This window comes from Palaemon carinicauda, chromosome 27, assembly GCF_036898095.1.
Source record: "Palaemon carinicauda isolate YSFRI2023 chromosome 27, ASM3689809v2, whole genome shotgun sequence".
NCBI classification, from domain to species: domain Eukaryota; kingdom Metazoa; phylum Arthropoda; class Malacostraca; order Decapoda; family Palaemonidae; genus Palaemon; species Palaemon carinicauda.
In genome coordinates this window covers 33,764,270-33,779,779 of record NC_090751.1, presented here as the reverse complement: position 1 = coordinate 33,779,779, position 15,510 = coordinate 33,764,270, and the positions used below count along the sequence as shown (strand labels likewise).

The 15,510-nt window shown below is 44.7% G+C and overlaps 1 protein-coding gene across 2 annotated transcripts in view; it reads right to left on the bottom strand.

Moving 5' to 3' along the window:
- Positions 1 to 15,510, bottom strand: part of mus101 (mutagen-sensitive 101) — a 156,607-nt gene that overhangs the window by 22,649 nt on the left and 118,448 nt on the right. For both annotated transcript variants that reach the window (XM_068350996.1, XM_068350997.1), the window contains 2 exons: positions 11,839 to 12,804; positions 10,642 to 10,772 (listed from right to left, as the gene is read on the bottom strand). In XM_068350996.1, coding sequence (XP_068207097.1) covers positions 10,642 to 10,772; positions 11,839 to 12,804 — 1,097 coding nt within the window. The remainder of the gene's footprint in view (positions 1 to 10,641; positions 10,773 to 11,838; positions 12,805 to 15,510) is intronic.

Genomic DNA, 15,510 nt, shown 5'->3' with positions numbered 1-15,510 from the left:
GGGGTAGAATCATTTAAGTATTTCGGAACTATGATCTCAAATACAGGGTCATTAGAATTGGAGTTTAGTGAAAGACTGAAAAAAGCAAACCTGACAATGACTAGGTTAAGTAAAATTTGGAAATCAAATTGCCTGAAATTGCATATAAAATCAGACTAAATGTCAGTTTAGTGAGATGTGTTACTGTACAGACATGAGTCATGGTATGGCAATGAAACAATTTCCAACAGAATTAGTAGATCGAGAACAAAGCCCTCAGAAGAATATGGGGAGTTGAATAGCAGGACAGGATTAGAAATGAACCTATAATAGAGATTACTTGAGTGACATATATGGATGAGATCATGGGAGGGTTATATGGAGATGGTTTGGGCATGCTCTTTGCACTCCCCAAGAGAGATTGGTTCACCAAAGGTTTTACTGGGCTCCACAAGGCACTAGAAGAGTAGGAAGACCCAGGCTTGAATGGCTGAGATCTATGAAGTGTGAAGTGGGAGATGATGAGAAGAGAGAAGTATTGAATTAAAAGCTCAAGATAGAGACAACTGGCAAAATCTGACAGAGGCCCTTTGCATCAATAGGTGTAGGAGACGATGATGACAATGATTCATCTGTAGTTACCGCATTCCATGATGTCACCTTTCTGCGTAAATATAGATACCATTAGACTGTCCCCGTAGTCTTCAGGCATTAATTCCTCGGCCCATATTGCTCTCCATCTTCCCCCTCTGTAGGTAGTAACTTGATCACTTCAATTTAAAACTTTGATGGGCCTGATGCTTTAGCATTCTTCATTTTACTCAATGCCTGCTTCACTTCTATATTCTGTATCTCCATCACTGGCCCCGACACCCTTTGAGCCTCTCCCAGCTCCTCTTTCTCAGCTTTATTCAATAGTTGGTCATAATAGTCTCTCCCATCTCCTCTAAAATTAATACCATCATCCTTATGCAATATATTTCCTTCACTATCCCTGGTGAATACCAGTTGCCCCAAATCCTGTCTTTACCTTTTCCTCAAATTTCAAATCTTATAGACATTCTTTTATCCTTCCTTTGTTCCTAGCCTTTCATTTAACTGCTCTACTGCTCTTCCAATAGCTTTACCTACTTTCCTCCTAGAATCCTTTTCCTTACCTCTCTTCTCTGTACCCTCCTCTGCTCCCTGAGCCTGTCTTACTTTCTAGTCATTAAATGACTTTGAATTCTTTTAACTGATTCTTGCACATCCGTTCCACCACCACTGTTCTCCTATTGACACACCTTCGACACACCACATCTGCTGGTGGTTCTCACTAATTTATCTATTTCCCCTTACACATTTTTCACTGCCAACTCTCTCAGTTCAACTTTTCAAGCTGTCTCTCTCTCACAATACTCTTAAATTGCTCACACTTCTCTCCTTTAATGTCTCAAACCTTATTTCTAGATCTCCTCTTCTCTTCTTTGGTTTTCTATATCTCATTTTAAAGTCCATTACTACTAGTCTATGTTGTTTAACACAAGCTTCACCCAATATCACTTAACAGTTCATAAAATTTTTTGTCTACCTCTCTAACCAATATGTAATGTAATTGGCTTTCCATAACTCCACTTTCATAGTTTATCAGATGTTTATCTATCTTCTTAAAACAGGTCTTCATACATGCCCATTCAGAACTCTGAGCCATCTTTAATACATACCTCCCATCCTGATTTCTAATTCCAAACCTCCTCATATCCATCCCTTCTCTTACACCCCCACTGCCATTCATGTCTACTCTTATGATTAGCTTATCTTCTTCTCTCACTGTTTTAATACCAGCCTCAAATTCTTGCCTAAATAATTCTTTTCTTGTTATTCACAACCCATCGGGAGTCATGTGCTGAAATTATATTTATTATCTGATCCCCTATTATCATTGGTATTGTTATAAGCCTGTTATTTATTCTCTTTACTTCTACCTCTTTTTCTTTCCAGTTATTACCTATTATGACCCCAACTCCATTTCTCCCCTCTCATGACCTGCTGTAATAAAGTTCATACCCATTTCATATATCTCTGGTTCCTTTTCCTTTCCATCTAGTCTCCTGCAGACACAAGACATCTACATTCCTCCTCTCCATCAAATCCATTATCTCCTTCAATCTTCCCATTAGTGTACCAACATTCCAAGTATCCGCTCTGATTTTTCATTCTCTAACTAGGTTGTTTGGCCGCAGTCAAGAACCCTGTGGTACCCCTCGTCCATTTATCACGCCAGTAGGGGGATCCCAACGTGCATCGCGTACAGGGAATGCCCTAGCCACAACCACATTTCTAATAGCATCAAGCATGGTTCATAATTTGGCAGACGGTTTTTTTATGATCACATGCCCTTGCAGTCATCAACAACAGTTATTGGCAGTGGGCCTAGCCTTTGACTTAAATAATCCAATTGCAAGGCAGGAGTTTCCAAAGTTATTGGCAGTGGGCCTAGCCTTTTGCTAAAAAGCAAGATTACAAGGCAGCAGCTATCTACGACATACTGGACATACGGTGGTAGTATTCTTACAGCCCTACCATATGGGTATAAGTGGTTTCAAATTTACACCGTCACAAGTCGGTTGTAGCGCTAGAATTTTAGGGGTGTGAGAGTTGAAGACAACAAGAATACAAAAATGAGGACAGAAAAAATGCTAATCTTATCTGGAAATGGTAGTTACATTCATGAACCTCTTCTGCAGTCACCATAATTCGCAAAATATGACAAATTCGAAGATAATTTGTATTTTTCCTAACCATACAAACCTTAGCTATTTACAGAGGGTTACCTTTTAGCGCAGCTGAAATGGCGAGCCATTAGAATTTAACGAGGGTGTATTACCCCCGCGCTAGTTAGCGGGGGGTAGGGGAGTGGTAGCTAGCTAACCCTCCCCCCCCCTCACACACAGATGAATGCTCACTTTCACTTAGAGGTAGGACTTGTCTTGGGGGACAGGGCTGGCGGGCAAATATGTGTAAATAGCTAAGGTTTGTATGGTTAGGAAAAATACAAATTATCTTTGAATTTGTCATTTTTTCCGTAACCGAAATACAAACCACGCTATTTACACAGGGTGACTTACCCTTAGGTAGGGTGGAAAGTCCCCAGCCATACTGGCTTTGGCTTTACCCGGGGACTCAGAATCCGAGTGAGTCGCACTCGAGAAAAGGAGTCCCTGCACCTCACAAGTTCCTTGCTCCGCAAGGAACCATGTGGCCTACGTAAGCTTGTGTGTGAAGGAAGAAGTGTGACCCGTCCTAGGCAGTTGACCTTGAGTTCCAGAAGGAACTCTAGGTTAGGACGTTCCCGATACCACCTCGTCAGGGTATGGGGGACGCGACAGTATTGACTCAATACTCGGAACACAAGGAAGCATGGTTTACCTGCAGAGGTTCAAGGTCAGCTATGCAAAGACCAGGATGCTGCTTCCCCGTAGAGGGGATGATGAAGAAAGAAGTAAGGGCCAGACATACTTCTTTCGTTCATGCAGACTAAAACCTGATAACAATGCCCTCAACCTTCTGCTACCTGTCCAAAAAGGAGCCTGAGGTTAGACCAGCTGTTGTGTAGCTACCACAGAGCGATAGAAAACGTATCGAGACTCCTGTGGGTCACGCCCTACAGGAAGCGGGCTGCGAAGGTCATTAGACGCTTCCAGACTCCAGCTTGTAGCACCTGCGTCACAGAGTAGTATTACTCGAAGGCGAGGGACGTTGTGGTGTATCCAACATCGTGCTGTAGGGCGACGTGACGGGGGAGGGCCTGGAGACAGGTCGAGATGAATGTTCTTGAGTCCGGGCTGAAGAGGTATACTGGTGACTCTCCCCCATGTCCTCCTTGTGCTCCCAAATCGGCTGCAACTGAGGACAAACTGCAGCTGTTCGCAGCGCTAACCTCTCGATTCCTTTACTGGCAAGAAAGAGAAGGTCTTGGAACATCAGATACAGAATGGAGACTCGAAATCTTGAATGAATCGGACCGAAGGGCCGGGACCCCCAGATTCTGAGTCTAGCCAACAACTCAGGAGCGAGCCTGAATGTTGCCTTCCCCTCTTCCTTAGAAAGGGGGGAGTCGTAAGAGACCAAGAAGATTGCTTACACACTGGCCGTGGCCAGAGTGAGCAGGAGACCCAAGGCGGAATACAATCCGAGGCCTGTCGTAAAGGGTCTTGAGAAGATCTCTTAAAGGACTAAAAGTCCGAGCCATGCTCCAAGTTGGAGGTCTTCCTCCGATTAGGGCAGGGACGATCGTAGCTTCGCATGAGCGAGGATAGATCCAGCGGGCAGGAAAAAGTTATTCCTTTAAGCCTGAAGGTCAGGGAAAGGCTGAGCGACAGGCTTCATTGCCGAGAGCGGAAAGGAGTTTCCTCCCGCCGAAAGGCAATAAGACCGTTATTGCTGGAGAAGAGGCCTCAAGGGAAGAGGTATATCTCCCACGGCACCAACCACCTTAGACTCTTCACTTTGCCTGGGAGTCCCCTGTGGATGACTATCGCAGATGACGCGACCTCCGTACCGCGACTGTAGCGGGTTGTCTCTTCTTGAGGAGGAGGCGTAGTGTCTCCAGGCATGAAGCCGAAGCGACGCCCCGGTTCGGGAGAGATGTCGCAGTGTGGTTGCTTGAGTAGTCTGCGCCGTGGGAGAAGCTCTCCCGGGAGTTCCGTCAGGGGAAGCAGAGGGTCCAGAAACCGTTCTGTGCATAGTCCCAGTGGAGCTCTCCCATTGAAAGGTTGACAGACAACCTGGTCTTGTTGAGACCCATTGTCCACAGACAAAAAGGAGGGAAGACGCAGGCGTCGAAGTTGTCCCACCATCACCGGAATGCATCTTGCCAGAGTCTCAGGGTCTGAGACTGGGGGGAAGAATAGCGGAAGCTTGAGGTTCCAAGCTGTCGCGATCAGGTCCCCAGACCAGTACACTCTCTCTACGAGGCTCTGCTCGGATAGTCTGAGAGAACATTCCCCTGCCTGGAATGAGAGAGCCGATGGTGGTATTGAGATAATCTCAATCATCCCGGTATCTCTACTGCAAGATGTGAAGGTGTGAAAATGCGTCCCCTGCTGGTTAGAACACGCCAGAATCATGAAGATGATGCGCATGGGGCGACTCGGCAGGAGCTGTAGGATCTGTAGAGGGACCAGACTAAGGCCCCTAAGCCTGCCTGAATGATGGAGAGGTATCCTTCAGGTCTTGACCATAGGCCTGGACCGGAACATGCCCCCCCCCCTTTCCTTTGACGAGTCCGAGAACAGCATCAAGAATGTGGGGAAAGGACGAGAATATCCACTACCATCAAGAGGCTCCATAGGTCAACACCCATTGCAGGTCTAATAGTTCCGCTGGTCCCATAGGGGCCAGGAAGTCCGGTTAAACATTGCCTGAAGCCACCGGAACTTATATCGCCTCACATGGAACTTATCCTGAGGCGACCGTTCGGACTATAGACGGGTCAATGAGGAAAGGAGAACTAGGAAACGTTCCAAGGTAGGGCTGAAAGCTCTGCTTGACTGAGAACAGGTACTGCGACTCTCCTCAGTCTTGCCACAGTCAACCGAAAGGAAGGCTCGGAGGATGTGGTAACAGAATCTGGCGTCCCCAGGTGGTCACCCATCCAAGTACCGACGTTGCTTAACCTCGCTGGACGGACGAGAAGCGGGGTTTCCAACGTGGTAAGGCCGTTGACTCAATATCATGGCCAGATACTCCAGATGTTGAGGCAGAGGAAGAGAAGGCTCCAAGCAAAATGCCATGAGCCCACACTCATGGCAAGCATCCGGAAGCTCGTCCCGGCGCTGAAGAAGGTCGAACCCGAGCCTACCGGAGTTGACCAGCCCTCCAAACAGCAGAGGAGGCGGAAGCCTGCACCTGAGCGGCCAAGAGGAAGGCAGGGAGAGTTCTCTGGGGAAACAAACCTGCTATGCCACGGCGGGATAGCCACACTGCATCATAAGCAGGAATACTTGCAGTCTAGGCTGAATTCGACGAGCACCCTGGAAGATGGATGGAATGGAAACTGAAAGTACCCGTCCTTCCAATCCAGGGTTTAAGGAGTCCTGTCGCCTCATTACCAGTCTGATCGATTCTGCTGGTCTACGCTGGCCGAAGTTTGTTCGACAAACTTGATCAGGGCTGAGAGGTCAACTACGGACTTCCCCTCTCAGATCCTTCCTTACAAGAAAGGATCGACTGAGGAGGCCGGGGGTGAAGCCGTCGATGATCTTAAGGAAGACCTTCGCCTAAGGTATGGATCATTCTGCCCAACCGGGCAACTCTGCTGACGCTATGGCATAGAGGTTCAGAGACACTGAATTCGCTGACAGAGACGGCAGGCGCGATATCCTTGGCTGATCACAGAGATTGTGCGGGAATGGGCATCGGGAAGCTGTCATTCGGATGAGTAACCTTAAGCATCCTCCCAGCGAGAAACCTGCAATCCTAGAGTTCGTGAACTCCTTTTAGGACTATGGCCCCCCGGGGGAGTCTCCCGTGCCATCTGTTCCTGACAGGAGGAAACTGCAATTGGACACCTTGTCCCAGTTGTCGTAGCCGATAACTTAGGCCGACGTGGTTGAAAGAAAAGGGCGCTGGAGCCCTGCAGAGTCTGGAAGAAAGCGCCTTGGAGGAGTGAAAACGGAAGTCGATTTCCTCCGCACAGCCGCTGTCTAAGTCTCTGTCCTTGGGCACAAACAAACTCTTCTCAAGGATGGAAGGGTGTCTGAGGTCGTCGACCTCCACAGATGAGACACCCAAAGGAAGCCCTCAGTCAGCGCGTCCAGATGGTACAACATCGAGCTTGTCCGCAAGTTAGATACTTAACGACGAAAGGCCAAGGTGCCTGAGCTCGAGAGGAGGAAAGTACCCATGATCTTCCTGTAGCTTCCTTGAACCAAACCTCGGGCCGTAACCGAGGAGGGAAAGAACCTGGTAAGCTCCCAGAGGAAGGGGTAAGCAGTCACCCCTTGTCCGATGGAGAAATCTCGAACGGAAAGCCCCCCCGCCAAAAATCCTTCCAGGGAATGACGGGGAAGGGCTAACCCAGGTTCAGGAATAGAGGAGTGTTGCTCAGATCTCCCTTAAGTTTCTCCTATTCTTGCAAGTGCCATGCTTTGCGTTTACAGGGTGAGGCTGTGTTCTGGAAATACGCTCAAGAAGAACTCGCCAGGCTGGCCATGCTGCGAAAACCCCATAGGGAATCGTGGTCGCAATCGCCCTGGAGCTCGCGCCACGGTAATTCAAAGATTTGCGCGTGGGCGAACGTGGAAGCGCCCATGCGCGGTAACGCAAACGAAGGTGAGCGAAGGAGCGCAGAAGGAGGGCGAGTGTGGTCGGAAGGGCAAGAGCTGGTGGTCGGCGAGCGATAACCCATAGACGAGCAATGGATACTGCAAGAAATAAGCCGACGTTTGTGCGAAGAAACACTGTAGGTTCGCGCGACAGAACACCATCCGTCCGCGAGATGGAAAACCGTTGGTTCCCGCGTGGGCGCGGACGTGCATGAGCATAGACGTGCAGGCACGTGGGCGTGTTGGCGCGCAGGAGAATGGTCGCGCAGGCGCACAGGCAAGCGGTCGCGCGGTCACGCGGGCGCGCGGGCGCGCAGGCGAGCGGTCGTGAGGGTGGGCAGGTGGATGAGCGCGAGTCCGAGGCAGCGAACGCAAGCGTTAGCGCGATGGCGAGGAAACGCGCTGCCGCGTGGGCGAGGAAGACCGCTGGCGATATGGATCAACAAGCGATAGGTGGTGAGCTGGTGAGCGCTAACGCGCAGGTTGGCGATGGCTCGTTGTGTTATGCCGACGCGATGGTCGAGCAGCATACGCAGGTGAGCGATCGTGCGTTGGCGAGCAGTATGCGAAGGTGAGCGATCGCGAGCAGCATGTGCAGGAGGGCGATCGCGTGATGGTGATCAGCATGCGCAGGGTCGCGCGATGGTGATCAGTATGCGCAGGGACGCGCGATGGTGATCAGCATGCCAGGGTCGCGCGATGGCGATCAGCATGCGCAGGTGAACGGTCGCGCGATGGCGAGCAGCATCTGCAGGTGGGCGATCGCGCGATGGCGAGCAGCATCCGCAGTTGAGGGTCGCGCGATGGCGAGCAGCATTCGCAGGGTAGACGATAGCGCGATGGTGATCAGCATGCGCAGGGTCGCGCGATGGTGATCAGCATCCGCAGGTGTGCGGTCGCGCGATGGCGATCAGTATCCGCAGTTGAGGATCGCGCGATGGCGATCAGCATCCGCAGTTGAGGGTCGCGCGATGGCGATCAGCATCCGCAGTTGAGGGTCGCGCGATGGCGATCAGCATCCGCAGTTGAGGGTCGCGCGATGGCGATCAGCATCCGCAGTTGAGGGTCGCGCGATGGCGATCAGCATCCGCAGTTGAGGGTCGCGCGATGGCGATCAGCATCCGCAGTTGAGGGTCGCGCGATGGCGATCAGCATCCGCAGTTGAGGGTCGCGCGATGGCGATCAGCATGCGCAGGTGAGCTAGTAGCTGGCGAACCATGTTCCTTCAGAAGTGTTGGAGAACGTTGGCATGCCGGCTGTAACACACGCGGGCGATCCGGAGATCGCCGAGAGACAGGTGATCGCTGGCGAGCTGATGATCGCTGACGAGCAGAAGGCGACGCGTGGAAGCCTGCGCATAGAAGAAGAGTCCTTGACCCCGACCTGAACCGAAGTTCTAGATCGCGAGGGCGAACGTGGGCGCACAGGGCGCGTAACAGGAACCAACAGGAACAGCAGGGATGATCATCATGAAAGCGCTGACGAACAGGAGAGCGCTGATGAGCAGAAGAGCGTCTGTGCGCTAACACTGAGCAGGAGCAGGAGAGAACACAGCAGAAGGGCGCGCAGGGAAACCCTGACACGTAAGGGAAGAACCCCCGTGGGAGCAAAGGGATCGTTGTCCGCCGGGAGACTGATGTCCGTCGGAAGACCGCTGTCCGTCGGGAAGACCGTTGTCCGTCGGGAAGACCGTTGCCCGTCGGAAGACGAGATCAGACTGCTGTCCATCTGCACCAAGGCGGAAGATCGAGAAAAAGGAGTTGTAGGCTGCAAACGGAGATTCAAAAAGGCGCCTCAAGCACCCTTATAGGGAGATGAGAGGCCCTTACGACGAGGCGGACGGTGGGCTTTACGGCGAGGGAGGCCAACAGCAACAGCAGCAGAAGAAACCTCCAAAGAGGAGTCTCTATGAGTGTACTCTCTCGCGAACGAAAGAGAAACACTTCGTAGAAGAGACTGGTCAGCCAGTGACCTAAAAGGAGCAATCCTCCGAAGAGGAGCTCCTGCAGTTGCCCAGCCCCTTGAGCGAAACTGCAGGTGTGACCGCTCAGCACCAAGAGCATAGTCGCACGAAAAAAAGGCAAGAGAAGAACCCCCCAAAAGGGGAAAAACAAGCCTAGACAGGAAAAACTTCCCTCGGAAGGAAAGTTACCCGCCCAAGGAGGCAAGCCTCCTGAGAGTTCTAAAATGAACTGGAGAGCTGTCCGTCGTCACGGGAGTACTTCCAGTAGAAGGAGACACGCCCCTGACGAAAATACAAGGGGGGAGGCAGCAACAGCCGAATCCCCAGGACTCAACAAGACAGCTCACACCGTTGCCATATTACAGAAACGAACTAGATCGGTAACTGTAAAAAAATAAAACAAATAATATTAGTACACATTCATTTCCCCGGGAAGGCTCCGAAGAGGAATCCTGAGGGAAAGGAAACAAGAATTACACAACAGGAACGTGCCCTCACAACCACTTACACTCACAGAAGGAGAGCTGTAACCAAAACAGAATTATAACAATTATAATTATGTAATTATGTAATTTAAAAATGAATGAACACTAAAGAAAGAACGAAAACCCCGAAAGGAATCGTTCTACAAGCTGAAAAACAAAAAACAACTACAATTAGATTCATAACTAATTGAGACAAACGTACGGCGTAGCAACCCCCCCACACGGAAAGGAAGCTAAAAGGGAGTAGTAACACGTAGTAAAAGGGTGAACGACCTCAAGAGAGAGAGAGAGAAAGACATAAGTCAAACTCGATCGCCACCCATAAAATTACGCCGTGGTGGCCTAACTGCCGAGGACTCCACGTAGATATCGTACACTACACACACAACTCTGAAAAGGAAACTTACTTATTTCTATACTCAAATATATATACAAACATGAAAACATATTTACATATATATTGAGTAAATGAAAAGTAAGCGATTAAGTAAAGACAAAACAAACAATGGCTGCCAAGAGAGGACCAAGACAGAGATGTCTGTCACAGTCCGAGCCAAAAGTGAAAGTGAGGATTCATCTGTGTGTGAGGGGGGGGGGGGGGTAGCTAGCTACCACTCCCCTACACCCCCCGCTAACTAGCGCGGGGGTAATACACCCTTGTTAAATTCAAATGGCTCGCCATTTCAGCTGCGCTAAAAGGTAACCCTCTGTAAATAGCGTGGTTTGTATTTCGGTTACGGAACAAATACAATTTATACTTTTCCTTTTCAAGTAGATAATCTGATTAAAATTACTGCCCTCACAACTAATTTGCAACAATTCAAATATACATAGCTGCCTCAAGCTTGACAGAAAAACATACTCCTAAATTTTCACAAACCAACACCGGATAAAAAATTATACGCACCTGCATGTTTCCACTTATGATATCTTGAGTGTCCCTTGTTAACTGATCTTGAAGTCGTAGTCTTGCTTCTCGTTCCTGTGGATCATCCCAAGTAACAGCAGTGTTTTGAGTTTCCGGTATATCCATCATTACTGAAAAATTAAAACATTTAAAATATTTTATCCATAATTTTCTAGCAATAAAAGATACGAGTCATTGTAGTATTATTACATGATATTTTTCCACAATTGTTTTTTATAACTTCTCACATATGACTTGCTCTAATAAATGTACTGTTTTATTCATTATTATAAAATGAATTAAAAAAAATAAACAATTCATTTTATGTTGTTAATGATGGGTAACTTGTGTGAAGACAAAAGTATGCAATGACCCAACAAGATCTTAGTACAAATCTTTTACCAGATGAAAAATATTACCAAATAAATCAAGACCTCCCCAAGACAGAAAGCTCCACAAGTGTATGAATATTAGTAAATAATCTTCTCTTGCAGTCATATGGTTTTAAAATTATATTTCATGTAATTTTTCATTCTTTGTTGACTCTCATATGCTAAATCATAATAAAATGGCTACGAGTCAGGTTAGCCTTCATTCAATGACGACTCATATACATGTACAGAACTGAAGCACCCCATTTTCACTTGATATCAATAACATTTAACCCTTTTACCCCCAAAGGACGTACTGGTACGTTTCACAAAAGCCATCCCTTTACCCCCATGGACGTACCGGGACGTCCTTGCAAAAAAATGCTATAAAAATTTGTTTTTCATATTTTTTGATAATTTTTTTCAGAAAATTCAGGCATTTTCCAAGAGAATGAGACCAACCTGACCTCTCTATGACAAAAATTAAGGCTGTTAGAGCAATTTAAAAAAAATATACTGCAAAATGTGCTGGGAAAAAAATAACCCCTTAGGGGGTTAAGGGTTGGAAATTTCCAAATACCCCGGGGGTAAAAGGGTTAATATATTTTTTTCTGTAATTCTTTCTTTATACTCGTATACTGTATAATCCTTTAGCTTAATGTCAGTAGTTATATGAAAACAATGCAAAAATTCTTTATATGGAACTCTGTACTTCGGAGTTCCTACTGCATGGTGTTTGATCTTTTCACACAAATTAAAACAAAATAAGAGGCAAAATTAGTATGAAAATATTATTTCATTTCCCAGTCTAGATGAGTGCACTTACCTGGCTGCGTTTCAACTTGAACTTCTCTTGTAGGTGTATGTTTCAATTTTTCAGATATGGATTTGTTCCTGCTAATACTTCTTCGCTCTGGTCCGCAAGCTGATGCTAAGGCTTCTATTTCTTCTAACTGCTTGGATAAACTTTCATTTATTTCACTAGACATCTTTAAAGAAGTATTATTTGTAACGCTTTCCATTTCTTCTTCGTTGATATCTTCATCCTTACCATCACCTGACATATGTTTTTTTCTAGGACGTCCTTTTTTGTTATTTGTAATGTTTTTAGTACAGCGTAATGAAAGGGACATTTTCGGATTGTGTGTGTGAGGAAAAAGTTCTTCATCAATTTTCTTATTTTCATCTTGGCACATCCAAACCCACTCCGGGGCAACAATTATTTTTCCTTCATCTCGAGCTGTTCTGAATTCTCTAGTCTTATCATTATTTTGCCCTTGAAAAATAAAATGTGTTACAGTATTGTCAAGTGACCATCGATAGTCACCTCCCAATTTAGTAACAGCCTCATACAGTGCTCTTTGTTGATCGTGATGCTTATATGCAGTACATACAACAACACCAGCAAGAGGTCCTTGATTTTCAGGTGCAACTTCATCTTCAGTTTCCTCAATTTTTTCTTCCTTGGCTTCCACAAATGTTTCTTCATCTTTTAAATCTTTGGCAGTGTTTTCATCTTTCTTCTTAAACCAAACTGGAGTCCTTACTCTAAAATTTTTAAAATCTTCTTTCACTTTATCCTGGAATCTTTTGTAGTACACCTCCACTGGAGTGCCTTCATCTGCTGGTTTTTTCATGGGAGGCTCATCTGGTAGGGAGTCCAACAATCGTTTATAAGCCTTCCTAACACGTGGGGGTGGATTTGGTTGCCATGTACGGCCATAAGGTGTGTCAGGCGTAGGCATCTCGTCTAGGCTCTGATTTCCCCTGGATGCCCTTGGAGTTGGGTACACTGAAATGAAATTTGAAATGAACTTTACTTACAACATGAATAACACATGAAAAAATATCTTTCTTGTATAAGGTTACATCATACATAACCCCTAATAAAAAGGCAAAATATTAATATTTATAAATTAAATTTTTCTCTCAATATTATATACCCTGTATCACTCTTGGAATCATTCGACATAAGTTCTAATGGCTTTTCATAATATTGAAGACAATATAGACCTCTAGGTAGACGAAACTACTAGTAATGAAAGGGAAGGGAGGGATATAATGTGAGCCAGAGGCATGAAAACTACAAATTTTATACAATCTGTATTTTTTTTTAGCTATATAAACCTGAGTTTTTTATATGGGTTACTCATAGTTTTGTTTGATATGACCACACAATTAAAGGAAAACTGGTTTGATTGCATCATGCTTTGTTGCTAGGCAACTGCTGCGCATGACACACAACGCTTGTTCAAAACGCTTCCTAACAACACTCACCTGATCAAAGACTTGCTGGGTAGAGGCAAAACCTTTGATAAATGACTCGGGTTTGTATCATCATCATGTCCTACTACGCCTATTGACGCAAAGGGCCTCGGTTATATTTTGCAAGTCGTCTCTTTCTTGAGTTTTTAAATCAATATTTCTCTATTCATTCATCACTGTATAGCAAGGAAAATTACAAATTGTACAAAATTTGCAGTTTATTCCTACGCATATACAAACTTCTGAGTAATTTATACGCGAGTCTTAGCAGGGTGGGAGGAAGTCTCCATGAAGTTAAAAGGTCTACCCTTCCTTTCTTAAGATACAATTATCATCAGTAATAGCAAGCGGTCAAAGTGAATTATTTACGAACGGTGTAGCCTACTAGTAAAGAGGTAAGGCATTACGTTCCATTCTAGAGAATTAAAAACTTTGCAAGGGGTGTTGTGATATGAACATCAAGTGTTGCATAAAATAAAAAATTAAATACTGTATATCAACTACCCAACTTCAAGGCATTCCTACTTGCATTAGGTAGATTCCTGGAAGTGAAGAAAAGAACATCCTATCAGAACAGGAAGGAAACATGGGTGAATCCATATTATCACTAATATTACATAATGGGGATGAAACACAAACCATCAGTGATGAATTCACAGGGTTTAGTCACGAGTAACTCTAAAAGGAAAATAGAGTTCTTAGAAGAACTAACTCAAATTGAAAAAAAAAGATATATTAAATATAAGTGAAACATGGTATTCCCAAGAAACTGGCAGTGATGACCAGATAAAGGGTTTCCATAAATATAGATCAGACACAACAAATAGGAATCAAGGGGGAACCACAATATATGGAAGAGACATAAATCAAGAAAAAGTCTGGGATAAATACAGCAACACAGAATGTGAATTGATTGCGGTAGAATTTGAATATGATAAGATTAGTGAATATTGTAGTTTACAGACCCCCAAATACTAAGGAAGTTTGACATAAAAATAGAGAAAATAGATGATATACAGTATGTAGAAACCATAAAGACTGGAATATACTCCTATCCGGAGATTTTAACTTTCCTTTCGTGGATTGGAAAGAACGGATAGAAGAAAGTGGTTGTATATATACATATAAAAAAGAGAGTAATAGTAGCACAGAAGATAAAAGGCAATTTGAAAAGCTTCAAGATATGCTTGTAGCTTGGATAGTAATGACAATAATAATAATATTAGAACATAATATGCAACAAATAAACCACATTCCAACAAGAGAGGACAATGTCCTAGATTTAGTATTTGTGAATGAGGTGAATTATTTTAAAGAAATAATAGTGTATAACATGGAAATTTCAGACCACAATGTCATAGAATTAATAGTCCATTCCAAAGCAAGTGAACGCAGTGATAAACGAAGCATGAAACCATGGGAAGGATATGGAAAAAAATAATTTTTATAGTAAGAATATAAAATGGTCAGAAATAAATGAAGAATTGAACAAAGATTGGAAAAGTGCATTTGTAAGTGATAATATATAATTAAATATGGATATACTGTACAAAATACTTGAGAAAATTGTTGAAAAATATGTACCGAAAAAAAAAAAATAACTATCAGACATGCATACCAAGAAACAGAAGGTTCTTATTTCAGAAAATTAGAAAGTGGAAGAAAAATCTTGCATAACAAAATATGTATGGAGAATGATGGAAATAAAAAGATAGAAAATGCAGAGCAAAAGATTATGCAATCGAAAGAAAATGAAAAAAGGGACTTAGAAGAGAGGATACTTCAAAATATCAAAAAAAGAAAAAAAAATACTTTACTCCTATACTAAAATGATGAATAAAGGGAGATTAAGAAATAGGCCCTCTAAGAATGGAAGGACGGTTAACGAATAAAAAAAAAGGAAATATGCAACATATTAGCATAAAAATATAAGAGTGAATTCACGCCAAGAATTGCGAATGAGAATAATGAAACAGAAATGAGAGAAGAAAATATTGAATATCTAACGGATATAGATATTAATGAAGCAGATATTGTGCAGGCTATAAGCGAAATTAAAAATGGATCGGCAGCCGGGCCAGATGGAGCTCCAGCGATTTTGTTAAAAAAACTGCACACACTATCGCGAAGCCACTTGCAATACTGCTAAGACAAAGTGTAGGTATGAGCGAGATATTTGTTAAACATAAATTTTCAAAAGTGGATCAAGACTAGAGGCAAGCAATTATAGACC